Raw genomic sequence first — 19,611 nt, 5'->3', positions numbered from 1 at the left:
AAAATTCATTTCCTAGGTCCAACATTTGTATCGCTCCGATTTTTGGCCAAAAAGTTTCAAATATGTTCTTCATAAATCCCTCACCAACTTCCCCCCTCCCCAGAAGCTTTACAATGATGGTGTTTTGCCATGGTTTTCGCATTCTCTGCTTCGCCTCTTTGGAACATTTGATGTTAATTGAGTTGTCTTCTTCCACCACTGTCTGAAACCCCCACTTCTAGATCTCACCTTTTATGGGATCTAAAGAATATGTGTCGTCCTCCTTCATTACAAATCTCACCTTTCTGTCCCAAATGGAGAGCTCTTCACCATTTTTACATCTCTTGACACTCTTTCTTAGATTCGCCATTACAGATTGCTAATAGGATTCAGCCTCCATTGATTTTTCTATTGAAACGAAAGAAAACTTAACAGAACGTCTAACCTTTTTTTCTTCTTAGTCACCATTTTAAAACCCTCAAATACTAACCTCCAAGGGTAACTCAGTTGGCAAGGGATTGCTTGGTGCAGGGATCAAACCATGTCTCAAGCAGTTTCTTGGAAAATCTTTGGGGGCCAGAGGATAAGCCAAAAATCTTCGGTTGGGGGATTAGTAGAGTTGTATGACAACGTTTTTTAAAATATATATTTTAATGTTATTTATTAAATGCATATATCATAGAATGTTACACAGGATTAACTTGTATCAATATAAAAAGGAAAATGATCCGTTTACAAATTTTTGCAAATTACACTACGTACTCCCGGGAGAACATAGTGTAACCTAGTGTTATCCCGGGAGTAATAGTGTAGTTTGTAAGAGTTTGTAAATATAACCCTCCCCATATAAGAATAATAAATCTTAAATCAAATCTTAATCGTTGATTTCCATGCATTTGAGGATGGTAATTTATTGGGTTATACTTATTAATTAATTATTGATATTTCTAATAAATTATAACCATCAAATACATGAAAATCAATGAAAAGAATTAAGTGTAAAATTTATTATTTTTATTCTAATATAAATTGATCTGATCCTTGTTAAATATATTAATTATTAAATATATACATAGTGTCACAATACTAAAATGGTTGACCTTGAATTCATGTCATCTCATAGTGACGAGAGCATTTTCGATACACCGAGTGTATCTACAACTTCTATTAAAAAATTGACCCTTGAATTAATTTTTTTTTCTTTTTCGTACACACATAACAAAAAATATCTCATTTTGATTGGTCTATTGCTCCGAGTCAGTGGTACGACAGGTGTACCGTAAATATTTCGCTTAGTGGCGTACATAATTTGAGCCACGTACTCTAATGCAACTAAAATACTAATTTCTACATTCCAAACATTGTAGATGATGAACATGAACCGTGGTATTTTATTTTTTTCTCCTTCTGGTATCCCAAATACAAGTATGTTATGTTATCTACATTCCAAATGCAGTATGTTCCATGCTTTCTTTCTTTGGGTATAATTTTTTTTCATTACTACAGTTCTAATTCTTGAACTATATGTATGTATGATCTTCTGATCAGGTTATCCTCATTGGAGTCTTTCTTTTCTGAAAAATAAATTAGCAACTTTGAGTTATAAAAAAAATAAAGAAAATGCCTGAAGGAATAGTGAAAAGGTCACCTTCTCAAGAAAAAAATGGAAGTGTTCAATCTGTAATAAGGCTCCTTGTGGTGCTATTGTTGCTTGGTTGGATTTTCATTTGGATAATGATGCCCACAAATACTTATAGGCAACGATGGATGCTTCAACTCCAAGCAAAGAGTAGTTTTACCTATTTTGGTGCACAAGGTACTCTTTTTGATTCAATTATGATTTCCTCTGTGCTTGCATTCCTCTATTTTATCCTATTACAACTATGATCTTCTTATTGCAGGTGTAACACTTCTGATTTCAACTTTTCCAGCCTTGTTCATAGCTGCTTTGGGATGTGTCTACCTCCACATAGCCAAAAAAACAAATGGTTACAACATGGAAAGGTACCATTTTTTTTCCTGCTTAATTTAGTTATATGTATTTTGGGATAAGATATTATACCTACCTTTTTTTTATGATTACTTTATTTACTCATCTGCACCATCTTTAAATCACAATATCAACTTAACTTCACCCTTTTTCTCTTCTCTTGAAATTGTGTTATAATAATAGTGTTTTACCGGACTAGATAGAACAAACATGAAAAAAGATAGACATGATATCATATCTTATATATTTTTACTAAATGTTTCATTGTAAGATAAAAATAAAAAATGAAACATAAAAAATCCCAGTTGTGATAATTGGCTTATGTATTCTATGCTTTTTTGCACCATCAGCCGCAATGATCAGAAACGTAAGGTAACCATGTGGAAGCGTCCGGTGCTTGTAAAAGGCCCTTTTGGCATTGTTTCTAGCACAGAGCTAGCATTTTTGCTTATGTTCATTGCACTCCTAGTTTGGACCTTTGCAACTGTTTTACACAACCACTTTCCAACAATCACACAGAAATCAGCAGCAGCCATTGGCGAGAAAGTGTAATTTTTTTTTTATCAAACACTTAAATTCAACCATTTTGATCTGTCCAATAAATAACTTGAGCATCAAAGTTGCAATTGTGAATTATGATGTTAGGTTATATTGGTGGTGGTTTATGGCAGATGGCAAATGAAATTAGAAGCTGCAGCACTAGGGTTGGGTGTGATGGGGAACGTATGCTTGGCATTCCTTTTTTTCCCTGTAGCTCGTGGCTCATCAGTGCTGCCACTGCTTGGCCTTGCCTCAGAGAGTTGCATAAAGTATCATATTTGGCTTGGAAACATGGTCATGACACTCTACACTTTTCATGGCTTTGGTTACATCATCTATTGGGCAGTTACCAATCAAATTTCTCAGGTTAACTAAGACTAAGATCTACTTACAATATATACATTCACCTATATATATATATATATGAGTTCGCTTTTTTTGCAGTTACGCAGATAAGTTATCTGCACTAAGCCCAATACGACGTCGTTTTGGGCGGAAATCATAGTGTTTTTGTAATTTTAATTTATTTCGGGGTTATTATAGTCTTTATAATTATAATTTTTTAATCCTTCAATCTCAAAACGACGTCGTTTTGGAAGTAAATGCAAATAACTTATCTGCATTAACTGCAGAAATATTTTTCTCTATATATATCAGGTTTTTGACTTTTTTTATAACTTCTGTTTTTTTTAAAAAAAATAGGCATCTAAATGCACTTTATAATAGGTGTTTTTTTTTTGAAAAAAATGTAACTTTTAACTAAAAAAGCTCATCCAAACGGGATTTTAGTTCACTGGCACCAACTGAGCTACCATCATTTGGTGGTTCTAATTTTTTAGTTATGTGAACCCTTAGATAAAATGGGTCAATGAACAAAATTAACTTTAAAATTTATTATTTTCTCCTAAGAGACCCTTTGATTTAAGTGCAACATTTTTTTAACAGATGTGCGTCCCACGACGCAAGATGTGTTTATATCACAAAATATTTATCTCCTATTGCATGAGAAAATCAAAACTCATATATATTGAGAATATTGTTTCTTATGCAACATACAAAAAAAATGGGTGAGACCCATCAAAGAGAAAAAAAATAAAGGAAATAAATGAATCTCATCAACTTTTTGATATTTGCATGAGATAAAATATAGGAAAATAATTGTCTCCATGTTGCATGAGATAATTATCTCATGCAACAGAGACAAAATAGTGGGGTCCATTGTTTCTTTTTTTAAATATAGTGGACCCCATAATTTTATCTCTGTTGCATTAGATAATTATCTGATCTGATGCAACATGAAATTAATAGATCCCTAAAATATATTCTCATATATACTCAGAACATGTCCTCTGAACGTCATTTTATATGATTTTTTGTCTGTATGGGGCCATGGCTTTGTTTCATTGCAGATGCTGAAATGGTCCAAAGTTGGGATATCAAATGTGGCTGGAGAGATAGCTTTGTTTTTTGGTTTGTTCAGCTGGGTTGCAACCATTCCATGCATTAGGCGAAAAGCCTTTGAGCTCTTCTTCTACACTCATCACCTCTACATCCTCTTCATAGTCTTCTACATCTTTCATATCGGCATATCTGATGCCTGCGCTATGCTCCCTAGTTTCTACCTCTTCTTGGTTGATCGTTACTTAAGGTTTCTGCAATCAAGGCGCCAAGTTCGTTTGGTTTCTGCTCGTGTTTTGCCATGTCATACTGTAGAACTCAACTTCTCTAAGGGCCATGGTAATTAACAAGGCTATCCTAGTTCAGTATCTTGAAGTTACCTCTTGTTACTTCTTGATAAGTTACAAATTTTTATATTATTTTGTGACTTTTTAAGAGCTAAAGTGATATGTTTTTGGCAGGGTTAACTTATAATCCCACAAGTGTGATGTTCATAAATATACCAAGCATATCCAAGCTGCAGTGGCATCCATTTACAGTTGTTTCTAATAGTAACTTGGAGCAAGAAATGCTTAGTGTTGTCATTAAAAGTGAAGGAACTTGGACCCAGAAGCTCTACCAGTTACTTTCAACTCCTTCCCTAATAGATAATCTTGATGTATCTGTTGAAGGTCCTTATGGACCTGCTTCAAGTAATTATCTAAGGTCTGCATCTTAGAAGCAAAACAAAACTATAAAACCAATTTGGAGTTATTAATTACATTTTGCTTCATTAGACATAAGTTCTTTGATTTCCACATACTGACTTTTTCTTATTTTAAAAACAGGCATGACACTCTAGTGATGGTGAGTGGAGGAAGTGGCATAACACCTTTTATATCCATCATTCGAGAACTAATATATCTGAGCACTACATTCAAATGCACAACCCCAAAAGTTGTCCTGATTTGTGTATTCAAGAACTCTTCATGTCTGTCAATGCTAGATTTGATACTCCCAATTTCTGGCTCCCCTTTTGACATTTCTAGTCTGCAACTACAAATTGAGGCCTACATCACAAGAGATAAGGAGCTTAAGAGAGACAACCCAATTAACCTTCAAACTATACGGTTCAAGCCAAATCCAACTGATGCACCCATATATGCTGTATTAGGTCCAAACAGTTGGCTTTGGCTTGGTGCTATAATATCATCCTCTTTCATCATTTTCCTTATAATAATTGGTATTATTAACCGTTACTACATTTTCCCCATCGATCATAACTCGAATCAAATATTCTCATTTCCTTTGAGGTCGTTCCTTGACATGCTAGCAATATGTGTGTCCATAGTCATTGTTGCTAGTGCAGCAGTTCTTTGGAACAAGAAACAAAATGCTAAAGACGCAAACCAGATTCAGAACTTGGAAGGGTCACCACCAGCAGTGTCACCATCAATGATTTACAACAATGCAGATAGAGAATTGGAAAGTCTTCCATATCAGTCCCTTGTTCAAGCTACCAACGTTCATTTTGGTGCAAGACCCGACCTAAGAAGTAAATCACCTCCATTTTCTTTAACTATGGTCTAGAAACCCATCAATGGATTGAGATCACTTATTTTTTTATTTTCTTTTTACAGGACTGCTATTGGAATTCAAAGGACCGAGTGTGGGAGTTCTTGTTTCAGGACCCAAGAAAATGAGGCAGGAGGTTGCAGCAGTTTGCTCATCTGGTTTAGCTGAAAATCTGCATTTTGAGTCCATTAGCTTTAGCTGGTGATTTTACTCATACTGTGTTGTAAAGGGTGCAAAACATTAATGAACAACCTCTATAGTATGAGCTAGTAGTTTCAGCCAGCCTTGATGAACTTACTAGTTTTATTGAATAAATGTACATTGCTTTGTCAACAATAATTGGAATTTAGTTTATAGCATATATGTTAGGCTCTCAAGTTGAGTAAGTAAAAGATTGACAAAGAATGAGAGTATATTGAGATCAGATTAAAAGAGATGACACAATTAATTCTTAGTGCAGTTTAAGGCATAACAGGACCAGACCGCGTATAACATTGTCAAAAAATTTAAGTACTCCGGGCCTACACGCTCCTTTTATTAAAATGTTGACAATTGAATAAAAAAATAATTTTCTTCTCTCCTCTCTCTCTCTCTTGGTCATTATGTAATTTTAATTGATTCGAACCGCTAAATGTCCCGTACCAACACTAACACACTCCATGATAAAAAGTAAGAATTGATGCCCCATTTTGACATTATTTTTTAAAGGACATGATAATTTAACATCAGTTTCAAACTAGAAAATTAGACATTAAATCTTAACTGTTAATTTTTATCAATCTAATGATTATAATTTATTAAAAATTATTAATTAACTAATAAATATAACTCAATAAATTATAATTATTAGATTCATGAAAATCAACCGTTAAAACTTGGAGTCAAGTTTTTTTAAGATATATTTCTTAATTTTTTTCCCAAAAGTTATTATTTCTAACTTTTATAAATAGTTTTAAAATTTTTTTTTTTGTTTTTTACTTTTTAAAAAAATATTCAATTATCATAAAACTTTTTATAAAAATATATTTTAAGAAAAAATATAAACATACGGTTATCTTATATACTCTTAAAAAATGGTGAATGTTGTAAAAACAAACTTCATTAGGTGCATGTATTTTACATTTTAGCATATTTAAAGTGAAGAACCTAAAGTTGGAACAGTGACCAAAATGTCACATTTTGCCAAAATTTTTACGCAAATGACACACGAACAAAATTTTTTACCATGCTGCCACATGTCATAATTTGCTATCACTGGTAGCGAATTTCGTGACCAATAATTTCGTGACACATTGTCATATTAAAGACCAAATTCGCTATCACTAATAGCGAATTATGACACATCAATTTTTTCTTGCGAAAATGTATCATATGTCATAAAATCATTAGCGAACATAATTTACTATCAGTCATAGCGAATTGTTCACGTATCATTTAAATAAATTTTTTGTAAAAAAAATGACATTTTGGTCATTATTGCCCTAAAGTTGGTGGAATAACGGTAACGGATACAACCAACAGTAGTTGGTTGAAAGCGACCTCCAACTCGAAAGCGAAGATGGCCTATTCCCTAGAAATGACATTGCTAAATCCCTAGGACAAGCAATGGCCAATGGTATTGGAAGAAGGAATAAAAAGCTGCTGAAGTTGCAGGAGACTTAAAGCTGCACCAGGATCACCACATGACAACATTTGTCAAGTTTTTACGAATGGAATCAGCTGACCTAGGTTGTTTTTTAAGAGTTTCAGTAAGTAATTTCAATGCTTTGAGGTAGGATCCTTTGATACCGGTGTCAAATTTTAATTTTGACACTTCATCTGATAGCCGTTAGATCAAAAAAGATCAATGGTGTCACATGCTTGCAAATCAGAGTCGTTGATCTTTTTTGATCTAACGGCTCTCAGATGAGGTGTCAAAATTAAAATTTGACACCGATGTCAAAGGATCCTACCTCTACTTATTTATGTAACTAATTGGTCAGTTTACTATTTTGTTTGAGAAATAATTTCAGATCTGAAAAGAATTAAGCATGCATATTGAAATATAAATAAATAACATTTTCATCATATATTGGACAATCATTAGGTCTAGCGTTCAAATTCAAAATGTGACTGTTAAATTTTATTTACATTATGAAAAGTGAGAGTTACATATTAATAAAGTAACCAAGTTTTCGGTTACCAAAAAAAAAAAAAAAAAGTAACCAAGTTTTCTTAATTCAGAAAAAAAATAAATTAGGAACTTCCTAAATGGATGATGCCATATAATTCACTCAATGTAAAACTTTTTATATTGTTGGTAATTAAAAATTAAAATCTAAGCCAAACGACCCAACCAACTAGTATTACTTACAAAACTGCTTCGGTTGAGAACTATGATAAATCAATATACCTGAAGACCTTGTACTAGTAAAAACTAAAGCTTATCATGTCACTTGGTAGAGGTGTCTTGCCATGTGCTTGAGTGGCTCACAGCCATTATTCTTAATGATGTGAACTGCCTGCAGGAGAATTTCTTGTCCTGCAGAGTACAACTCATCTTTGCACTGTAAGAAAGGGAAATATCACATAAGTATGAGGGATTAAAATATGCAGTCAAATTTGGGGGAATTTAAGCATGAAGATGCATCACGGAAACAAAATATTGCCTAAAACAGCACTAGATAACTAAGAAAGAAAGATAGAAAGCAGGACCCTGAATCATTGTTGGAAAAATCAGAACTTTCAATATAAACAAGAAATAAGAGATAAGGGCAACCTTACACAAAAAGTTACTAAATATTGTGATTGGAGACAAATAATATTTTCCATCTCTTCAGCTTTATATTTTCTGGTCAGCATGTGCACACGTGTTGTTATATAGCTTGAAGTATATAATTGGCTCACTTGCTATCAACTTTGGGGCGATTGTTAGAAGTTTGTTACGTTATTCCGTGGAATCCAAAGGAGGAAATGAATTATTCGACATTTGGTTCAAGCTTTCAAAAAAAGTCCCAGGAAAATGATATGCCCACATTCTGGTCCATTTTCATTCCCATGAGGGGTTGAGTAGGCGAGTAGCTGCTACTCCCATGAAGGAAGCATCAATCCTACTTTGCAGAAATACAAAATTATAGACCCATTAATCTCTAACTCCCAAGTTCCACTTGCCACTCCCTCTTTCTTCCCCCTGCTCTCTCTCTCTCTCTCATACTAGCATTTTCTTAAGTCTGTCCATTTTACTCCATGCAGTTATAGCCATCTAACAACTTGGCTTACACCATCCCTTTTATCACTTCTTTAGAGTAAAATGGGCAATTGTCTTGCACTTTGTAAACAAAGTTCAGGATCTTGCATAGCAGTTGCCACGGCAACGAGGAAAAAGTTGTAAGGGTAGCCAAACCTGAAGGTAAGATACTAGAGTTTAGCTCCCCAATCCACGTAAAGGACATTATGACAAATATTCCTGCTCATGGTATTGGTGTTTCAAAGAAGGCCGCAAAGCCTCTCTCCCCAGATCATGAATTGAAGGCAGGAAGGTTATTGTAATGCTTTGTATCAAATTCATAATTGGTACAGATAAATACTATAAAATAAATACTTGATACTTGCTTTTAAGTATGATTATAATCATCTTGCTGCTTCTTCTTTTTTCCATTTTTTTATCAATTACATTTAAAAGAATAAAATTTAAATAATTATTTATATATTAAGGGCATTTTCAGAATTATCACAAATATTCCTAGGAATACGCAATTAAACCAAACAAACTTTTTTAAGTTGTACCCAAGAATTCCAAAAAAGATTCCCAGGAATTTTAAATGCTAACCAAACAGATTTTTCTAAATACCCAAGAATAGCATTTCCGGTCGTAGTATCCCTAGGAATGTGATTCCAAGGAATATAATTAGATACTTTGAAACAAATACCCCCCTTAAGTATTCAGGACCAATTTATAATCAGTAATCCAGTAGGAATCAGAACTAATTTGCATACACTTCATCTCAGATCAAGTGAATAAAAACATCAGCTATTCAATTTCAAAACTAAAATTTTGAGCTTAGAGATCCCCTTATCTCTATTTTGCAACTTATCAGAAAATCAAATGATGCGAGACTCCTTGGGCAGTTAGCCATGCCATTATTTCCACTGCATGATGCTATTTTTCTATTAGATATTTAATCTATTATCTAATTATTGGTGATTGCAATTTAGGCACAGTATCTTTTGCATAGTCCCTTGATCAGTCAAAAGAAATGTAGAACAAGCTGAAAATCCAAACAAAATAAATGCAATACACAATGAAGCAAAGGTAACTTCAAGATAATTATAACATCTCCCTATCGTAGTTCTTAGCTAGCACACACCGTAGGCAATGGGATGGTGTTTCATTATGCTTGTATGTCAATTTCTCATAATTAAAGTCATCTAAGAATAATTCTTCAAAATGCATTTCACAAACAAAAAGGATTAACTGTATATGTAACAAGCATAATAGGATAAATTCAGAGATTCAGATGAGTGACATACCATGCGTTTGAGGTTATATCTAAGAGTCAATCCTTTACACGACAAGCAACAGGAAGGAACGTCTTTTCCTAAGAAAACTTTTGCATTTGATCTTAGCATGCTTTCTACATCATCTGATATCTGGGGAATCTTACTTAAATCCACAGTTTGCATAGGAATTATAGTAATAATGGCTCGACATTCGGCACGGGACTCGTTCACTATAGGCTACAAACAGGAAAGAGGACCGTAAATATGATAACTGAAGCAGCAAGTAGATCATAATCTTAAGATTAAAAGCTTAAGAAAGAAACATTCTAATAGAGATAAAGGCAATAGATTTTTCATCCGTTTGTGTGCATGCAGAAGTGTAGATTGAGTTGCGAGCTTCAAAATTTACATATCCTTTGGAGGATAAGTTTCCTAGCAGAAATAAAAATTTAAGATATATAGGAGCAATCAATAAAGTTAATCAGCCATCTTAGCCTCATTTTATAAACTGATGAAATGAATGGTTAGACAAATCAAAGAACAACATCCAACAGAATCTAACCATGAAGGAGCACAACGCATTACCAAATTATTTGAGCAAGTGAATAAAAAAACCACTTCCCATGAAATCCCAACTTGCAAGAGTGTGAGTGAGGAAAATCCTTGTATACAACCTTACCCTTGCATTTTTATAAAGAAGTTGTTCCCTAGATTTAGACATGTGAGTCGTGACCGTAAGATCACAAAGGAGCAGTTTTACCACTGCTCCACCATTTAAGAAAAAGAATAATGAAATTAAAAAAAATCTTATCTGTTTCCAACAGTGGTAAAATTGTTCCTTTATGACTGAAAGTTCATGGATTCGAATCCAAGAAACAGCCTCTTTGCAATTATGCAAGGGTAAGGCTGCTTACAAGGATTTCCTGCACCCAACACTCGCTAGTCGGGTTTAACGGGGAGTGATTTTTTTTTGTTTCCAACATTTTTCCCTCTTCATGATAAGTAACAAATATATATGTTTTGAAAAACAAGCACATGTTTCTTCCCTGATGTATTCATATTTATCTTCTTCCTTACTGACAAATTTAATTAATTGCAACCTGGTGTTATAAAGCTACGACTATGTGCAGAATCCTGGGAAGGATCATGACTTCAAAAACGCGACGTAGATAAAAGATCACTGCAATCTGCCTAATACGATGATGAATGACAGAATTATACATAAATTTAAGCAACAAGAAGCCTGCTCAAATAATTGCTGGGAAAATCAAACAACAGAACTATAACTTGATGAGTCATTGGAGAAAAGAGAATACTCTTGGTTGAAATACAAGATTCAAATATGAGCAACAGATATGTAGTGAGCATTTCCCAACAAGTTGTATATCTTTTGTATGATATATTTGTGCCAAAGATCAACAAGATTGATTTGCAATGTTTAAGCATTCAGAACAGATTTGGCTCTCTTAAAGTCACTGCATAGATGCAGTTAGAGATAGAAAGAAACAATAAAGTATGTTCCACTAATTTTAATTTTGGGACTCGTTTCTCTGCATTGCTATCATGATTGGGGGGGAAAGGAAGGCCCACCTGGCTAGTAAAAAAAGAGTTTGGCACAATGACTGGAAACTTCTCAGAAGTCCGCAATGACGTGGTAGTAAGACCCATCTCCACCACTTGACCCTCTATCGAGCCAGCCTGTAATTTGTATAATTTCACAGACACATTTAAGAAATATAGAATGTAAACAAGGGCAGACCTACATTAAAGCTTGGTGATGGAAGCCTTCATAATTTCCAAATTTTGTAACATTTTATTTGCATTTCACTAATAATCTCATAATATACATGTTAGGGCCCTCCAATTTTTATTTAATTTATTGTAAAAACCTCACCTAATTTTATTTTGTTTTGGCCCTTACAATCTTTTTACCCTAATTCTTCCCCTGGATGTACATAGAACATCTATATAGTATAGGCACTACAAACTACATAATACATATTGGACAATTGGAACAAAGCACCAGCAATGACTACAACATTATTATTACCTAATTTGTAAGTATAAAAGAATAATTGCCATTCCTCACCTTAAAAAACATAACTGCAAATAGGCCATTCAAGTGCAAAACAGATAGCGATACCATGGTTCAGAAAATAACTTTTCCCATAAAAAGTAAAACAGGACCAATTATTAATTTGCACCTACTAAATCAGCATACTTGTATTATATCTCCAGTTGAAAAGGGCTTTGAAAACTGCAAATATAAACCACCGAACACATCGCGAAAAATGTCTGTAGCAACGAAAGCAGTAGTGTTGTAAATATTTGTTATTTTATTATTATTATTAGTATTTGTTGTATTGGGCCAAACCCATTAGGTTAAGAATTAGGTCAAGTATTAGGGTTTTCATTCTCTATAAATAGAGACCTCTTTGTACAGATTATTTACACAATTCAATAATATTTCAAATACCCTTTTCTTTCAAGTTGGTATCAGAGCTCTCGATCCTGAGGGCTCTGCTTCCGCGCCTACAAAACCTTTTTTATTCTTTTTTACGTCTCTCGCTGCCATCAGCCGCCACCGGAAAAAATTTTCCGGGGACCTCTTGGACCGAGAAGACCATTGCTTCACTGTTCCTCTTTCTTTTTCCTTGTCTATTACACAACAAGAAAAAAAAGGGTTCACAGAATCAACGTTCAAAACTTAGAACCACCGTACAGAACCTGTTCATCGCGATTGGACTCTTTTTCCGGCGGATTCTTCACTCCGAACAGCCACAGAAACCATCGCGCTCGCCGGACGACCTTTGCCTGAAAAACCCAGCACCATCAGAGGTCAGACGCGCCGCCCTTGTCTCTGCTCGTGAATCCCACGCGCCGCCAGCTTCACCGGCGCGTGACGGTGGTTCTCGGCCGCGGACCACCACGGTTCTGATCGTCTCTCCAAGCCGGCTCTGGATCTGTGCTCTCCACTTTGATCGGACATCGTTTGGTATTTTTTTCCGAATTTCTTGGCTTCTTGGAGTTTGTTCTTTCACCAATTTCTTGCCTCCGACCAGATCTGACGTTGTTTGGTATTTGTTCCGGCCACTGTGTTACTGTTTCGGCCGCTGTGTTACTGTTCCGGTCAGATCTGACGTTGTTTAGTATTTGTTTGTGATTTTTTGGCTTCTTGGTGCTATTCTTTGACAAGTTTTGTGCAGTATGGCCTCTTCTCAAAGGAGTTCCTTTACAAAGTTTTCTGATGGTGCAACTTCTGAACCTAAGAGAGATGATCGATGGTGTTCTTATTGTAAAAGAACAGGTCATATCAAGGATCTATGCTTTCGCCTCCATGGAAAGCAAACTGTCTTAGAAAAGATGAATAAGATGCATGGTCAACAGCATTTTACTTCCTCTAAAATAAATTCTGCATTTCGTCCAGATGAGTTGGAACGGCTCCGAACCCTCCTTGATTCTTTAAGTAAGCCATCTGATACTAGTACTTTGACTATGACTGGTATGAGCTCCAAAACTTATTCTTTCATTTCTTCATGTAATGATTTTAAACATTCTTGGGTTGTTGATTCTGGTGCTACTGATCATATGGCTTGTTGTGCTGACTCCTTTACTTCTTATCATCCTACCATTGGAACTCATACAATAGCCGTAGCTGATGGCTCTCATACATCAGTTGCGGGTTCTGGTGACATAAACTTACAGCAGTCCTTACATCTTAAGGATGTTCTTCATGTTCCTAAACTCTCCACGAATCTTCTTTCGATTCATAAAATTACAAAAGATTTGAATTGTACTGTAACCTTCTATCCTACCCATTGTGTTTTTCAGGATCTCGCCACGGGGAAGACGATTGGTAGTGCTAAAGAGCAAGGTGGGTTGTACTATCTGGTGTCACAATCTCCTGCAAATAAAGTAACAGATCACATCTTGATGTCTCATGGTCAATCAACTGCTGATTCTTTGATTTGGCTTCATCATAAGCGCTTAGGTCATCCTCCATTTAGTTTACTCAAATCTTTATTTGCGTCATTGTTTTTGTCTAAGTCTGTTGAGTCTTTTCATTGTGATGTTTGTGAATTTGCTAAGCATCATCGTGTGTCTTTTCCTTCTAGTATTACTAAGAGTGTTGAACCTTTTGATCTTATTCATTTTGATGTTTGGGGTCCCTCTAAAGTCCCTCATGCTTCTGGAAATAGATGGTTTGTTTCTTTTATTGATGATTGCACTCGTGTAACTTGGGTGTACTTAATGCATGAAAAGTCTGAGGTACCACGACTGTTCTTTCAATTTTATAAAATGGTTGAGACCCAGTTTGGTAAAAAAATCAAGAGACTAAGAACAGATAATGGTACTGAATATGTTAATCATAGTTTTTCCCAATTTATAAGAAATAACGGTATGATTCATGAACTTACTTGTGTTGACACCCCCCAACAGAATGGGGTTGCTGAAAGAAAAAATCGCCACCTTCTTGAAGTGGCTCGTGCATTAATGTTTCAGACACATGTACCCAAATACTATTGGGGAGATGCTATTCTTACTGCAGCTTTCTTGATCAACCGTTTACCCACTCGTATACTTGACCATGTAAGTCCTATTCACTCTATGACTTCTTTTTTCCCTTCTATTCCAATTATGAGTCTTCCTCCACGTGTGTTTGGGTGTGTTGCTTTTGTTCATGTTCATAAACATCATCGCAGTAAGTTGGACCCTAGGGCTATTAAATGTGTTTTTCTTGGTTATGCTCCTGATAAGAAGGGCTACAAGTGCTATCACCCTAGTAGTAGGAAATTTTTTGTTTCTATGGATGTTACATTTCAGGAATCTGAGTCTTTTTTCCAAGGTCCTCATCTTCAGGGGGAGAATCCTTCACCAGAAATCTCATCACCTCCCTTCTTTGAGTTTGAATCTTCAGTGTCTACTCCTTTACCTGTGCCAGTGTATCCTCCTCTTAGTCCTGTTCCTCCTGTGTCTGTTCTTCCTGTGTCTGATCCTCCTGTGAGTAATCCCCCTGTGACTGATTCTCCTGTGATTGATACATCAAGTACACCAGAGATACGGAAGATTATGACACCTGAGTTGGTATATCAAAGAAGGAAACAGCCCACATTGCCTCAACAGCAACCTCAATCGTCTGAACCACTGGTAAGTCCTGAATCTCATATTTCTAATCATGATGTTAATACTTCTGATGTCTTACCCATTACTACTGATTCTGATGATTTACCCATTGCTCTTAGAAAAGGGAAAAGAGCTTGTGCCAAGAAATCTTGTCCCTCTTGTACTCAATACCCTATCTCCCATTTTGTTTCCTCTGCTAATCTTTCTGTGCAGCACAAAAGCTTTGTTTCAGCACTAGACTCTATTGCAATCCCAAAATCAGTACATGAAGCCTTGAAAGATGGGAATTGGGCTCAAGCCATGCAAGAGGAAATGAATGCGTTGGAGAAAAATAAAACATTGGAGGTTATTGATAGACCTAATGGAAAGAAAGCAGTAGGGTGCAGATGGGTTTATGCCCTGAAATATAATTCTGATGGAACTCTTGAGAGATACAAGGCTCGATTAGTTGCCAAAGGTTACACTCAAACCTATGGCATTGATTATAAAGAAACATTTGCTCCAGTTGCAAAGATGAATACGGTGAGAGTCTTGTTATCCCTTGCTGCCCATTACAATTGGGATATAAATCAATTTGATGTGAAAAATGCTTTCCTCAATGGTGAGTTAGAAGAAGAAGTCTACATGGAAATCCCGCCTGGTTTTGATTCTGTGAAGAGAGAAAATAAAGTTTGTAGATTAAAAAAGGCCTTGTATGGATTGAAGCAGTCACCTCGTGCCTGGTTTGGAAGGTTTACTAAGGTTATGATGACCTTAGGATACAGACAGAGTCAAGGAGATCACACTCTTTTCTTCAAGCACTCCCATAATGGGAAGCTTACTGTGCTCCTTGTATATGTTGATGATATTATTATCACAGGTGATGATTTTGTAGAAAAACAGATTCTGCAAACACGGCTTGCCTCTGAGTTTGAAGTCAAAGACCTTGGGAAACTGAGATATTTCCTAGGGATAGAAGTAGCTCATTCAAGGAAAGGAATTTTTATTAGCCAGAGGAAATATGTTCTTGATCTTCTCAAAGAAGCAGGAAAGCTCGGGTGTAAACCCTCTAATACTTCTATTGAGCAGAATCACAAGATAGGCTATGAAGAAGAGAGTCCTCCAGTTGATAAAGGACAATATCAACGGCTAGTTGGGAAATTGATATATCTGGCTCATACTAGACCAGATCTAGCTTATGCTGTTAGTGTTGTCAGTCAGTTTATGCACGATCCAAAGGTGAAACACATGCAAGCAGTAGAAAGAATTCTGCAGTATCTTAAAGCTACTCCTGGTAAAGGATTGTTATTCCGACGTGACGGCAATCTCTCTTTAGAAGTTTACACTAATGCTGATTATGCTGGATCCGTGACTGACCGTCGTTCTACCACTGGTTACTGCATGTTTCTTTGCGGTAACTTGGTGACATGGAGAAGTAAGAAACAAGATGTGGTCGCCAGATCAAGTGCAGAAGCTGAATTTCGAGCTATGGCTCAAGGCATTTGTGAGTTACTGTGGCTGAAAATTATACTTGATGATCTCAAAATAAAATGTGAGGGACCTATGAAGCTGCTATGTGACAATAAGTCCGCTATTTGTATAGCTCATAATCCGGTTCAACATGATCGGACTAAACATATTGAGGTCGACCGCCATTTCATCAAAGAGAAACTTGATAGCGGGTTGATTACCACTCCATACATTCCCACTGGGCGTCAATTAGCTGATCTATTGACAAAGGGACTTCCTTCAGACAGATTTCAAGAACTTACTAGCAAGCTGGGAATGATAAATATCTATTCCTCAGCTTGAGGGGGAGTGTTGTAAATATTTGTTATTTTATTATTATTATTAGTATTTGTTGTATTGGGCCAAGCCCATTAGGTTAAGAATTAGGTCAAGTATTAGGGTTTTCATTCTCTATAAATAGAGACCTCTTTGTACAGATTATTTACACAATTCAATAATATTTCAAATACCCTTTTCTTTCAAGTAGTAGCCACTACTGCACAAAGATAGAAAGAGAGAACCATTAAATCATCCATTCCTTATTCTAGTGGTAGAAAAAGAATAATAAATAAATAAATGAGTAAAAATCTTTAAGAAATACAAACCAAACTAATAAAATTTTTATCAAATGGATAAGAAACTCATATAGAGATATTAACATATTTAGGTATAAGGCTCGCAAGCTGGATCAACAGGAAAGGATCAAGGACATCTGATGTTTTCACTAAATGGAACACAAGAAATTACAGACTGTGTGTATTCTAATCCTTTCTTTTTCATACTATTAATGTTATACATTGCTTTTACAGCTCCAGAACTACCCATCTTCAAGTTATACAGTATTTCCTCTCACTTCAAGTGATACAGTATTTCCTCTTTAACATAAGCAATGTGCCAAGTTATCAATTTCTACATTGCTGAAGGCATCAACTTTCAACCAGATTGATATAATAATATACCTAGATGGAACTTTTCTTTCCAAAAACCTATACTTCTCAATAAGAGTTTTCCTGCCTCCATCAACATTATAGAAAACTAATGATGTTGGAAAAGGAGATATACTAAAAATTTTAACAATGTAAAATTAAACTCATCAGATTCAAGTAAATTTAACAATTACCTCCCACACGACCAACAGCTACAATAGAATGCACAGCCACAGCAGAAGGCTCGGGCAAAGCCATTATACCAATCACAAATAAGCCAATAGATGAGATTTTGTGTAAAGGCAGCAATTTCTCCCTAAGCCCTGGTAAACTTTGAATTGTCCGTTCAAAAACATTTGCTTTCCATCTATGCAAAAACCATAAAAATGAAAGTATCCCTTCACCCCTCCAAGCTGGCAGAAGATACTGTGCAGCTAAAGTTGTTGGAGCTACCATTACACCACTGGAAATCAAAGTCAACTGTCATCCAACCTAACATGTAATACGAAAGAGACGCAATTTAAAATAAAAAAAAGGACTAAGAATATCCCTAAATTTGTAAATAATCCACTAACATTTGCGAGAATGCCATGAAGGTAACTAAATATCGAACTGGGTCTTCCATAGACCCCCAAAAGCTTTTCTCATAAGGAACTGTCTCCACAGACATGCCTCCTGGAAATGGAGAAACAGGACCTTGCATTGCATATTTGTGAAATTTCCTCAAAACCCTAGGCAGCAAGAACCAAGCTATCATAGTAGCAATTAAAGTGCCACCAACTGGAATAACCACATTGTTAAGATATAGATGTGAATCAAACGGCTGAGCATATGTTGTCTCTACCTCACTCTTCCAAATATCTTCTATCTTCTCAGCCCAATCACCCGTAACAACAGAATCACCTGAACCAGAACCAGGAACAACTTCTGTACCACTTCCTTTGACACCCACAGATGATGAATACGTTCGGCTATTCAACACGTTGGAGGCAAAAGGAAGAGTACTCCGGAAGCAAAAGCTAGAGAATCTAGGATACAATGAGGCATTAGAAGCCAAATTACTAAACCGATTCTGAGAAATTCTTGTAAGGTTCATAGCCACACTGTAGTTAGCTAATTCCATGTTCAAGGAAAGATTGATTGAACTTTGTAGGCGTCTTAAAGAGAAAAAGCTAATAGCAGCCATTGTTAAGCAAATTAACAACTCAGCATTTGAAAGAAGATTTCAACCAAGTCCAGTAACGCCTCGATCTGCAAATTCAAGAAACTAACCACAATTCAATCACATCACCCTCAACATACTTAGATTAAATGAAAATTAAAAAGTAAAAAGAAACTCAGAATAATTGAATGAGTTGATAAACCCTAAAATAATTGAATCGATTTTCGTTAGTTTTCTAAGGAAACAAACAGAAACGGAAACCGCGAGAAAAAGAAGAGCAAGCAGTGTTGTAAAAATCGGACCGTTTCAGTGACCAGGTTGTCTCTGGAAGATTGAAGAGGCTTCAATATTCCGGCACCGATAACGTCCGATCAATCTTCGAAGAGGAAGGGGGAAGAAGAAATGACGAAGAAGAAGCGACGGCGGCTATTGTTTTTTGCAGAACTCTTGAGCGCATGGAAATGTTAACGGGAGTATTATAGGTTTTGTAAAATTTAGGCGGTTCAATCCTTTTTTCAACTTAATGGACCAGATGTAACTTATACAATCATTTTTCCGCAAGACTCGGTCTCTTAACCAGCCGAGCCGAGTTTTGGTTTTAACGGACTGAGCTTATGTTCAAATGTGTCAAACTCACTTTAGCTGACTTTTTCACCTTTTTACCCCTTATTAATTAATTAATAATCATTTTGCCCCTGATTCGAAACTATTTATCAATCTGCCCCTCTTTAGTCGACTACCTTGCATTTTTAATCGACTAAATGACCAAAACAGACAAAAAATAGCTACTGGGAGATTTAGTCGACTAAATCTCCCTATTTAGTCGACTAAATCTTCATATTTTACAAAAAAAAAAAAATAAGCCAGTATGATTTTAATCGATTAAGTAGAGAGATTTAGTCGATTAAATCTCCCAACAACCGTTTAGTCGATTAAAAATGCAAGGTAGTCGATTAAAGAAGGGCAGATTG

General features: G+C 35.6%; 2 protein-coding genes across 3 annotated transcripts; one reads left to right on the top strand and one right to left on the bottom strand.

The window, feature by feature from the left end:
• Nucleotides 1-1,599: 1,599 nt before the first annotated feature.
• On the top strand, nucleotides 1,600-5,666 carry LOC133287668 (ferric reduction oxidase 2-like). 2 transcript variants are annotated; one of them, XM_061485327.1, is made up of 8 exons: nucleotides 1,600-1,795; nucleotides 1,881-1,964; nucleotides 2,337-2,517; nucleotides 2,641-2,875; nucleotides 3,919-4,246; nucleotides 4,369-4,612; nucleotides 4,735-5,441; nucleotides 5,527-5,666. In XM_061485327.1, exons 1-8 carry the CDS (start codon nucleotides 1,600-1,602, stop codon nucleotides 5,664-5,666), a joined length of 2,115 nt encoding a protein of 704 aa, XP_061341311.1. The 2 variants fall into 2 exon arrangements, with proteins under 2 accessions (XP_061341311.1, XP_061341310.1); XM_061485326.1 differs by having other exon boundaries at nucleotides 1,881-1,983; nucleotides 2,320-2,517.
• A 2,059-nt stretch (nucleotides 5,667-7,725) lies between these two features.
• On the bottom strand, nucleotides 7,726-18,664 carry LOC133287646 (mechanosensitive ion channel protein 1, mitochondrial-like). Its single transcript, XM_061485296.1, has 7 exons — nucleotides 18,054-18,664; nucleotides 17,673-17,941; nucleotides 15,013-15,017; nucleotides 12,162-12,257; nucleotides 11,531-11,638; nucleotides 9,971-10,177; nucleotides 7,726-8,007 (listed from the first exon to the last, which is right to left on the bottom strand). Exons 1-7 carry the CDS (start codon nucleotides 18,662-18,664, stop codon nucleotides 7,888-7,890), a joined length of 1,416 nt encoding a protein of 471 aa, XP_061341280.1. The 3' UTR covers nucleotides 7,726-7,887.
• Between the last annotated feature and the right edge of the window lie 947 nt (nucleotides 18,665-19,611).

This window comes from Gastrolobium bilobum, unplaced genomic scaffold (assembly GCF_033153095.1).
Source record: "Gastrolobium bilobum isolate Gb01-03AN ecotype WA unplaced genomic scaffold, APGP_CSIRO_Gbil_v1 utg6021, whole genome shotgun sequence".
Classification (NCBI taxonomy): domain Eukaryota; kingdom Viridiplantae; phylum Streptophyta; class Magnoliopsida; order Fabales; family Fabaceae; genus Gastrolobium; species Gastrolobium bilobum.
This window is presented reverse-complemented; position numbering and strand designations above follow the sequence as displayed.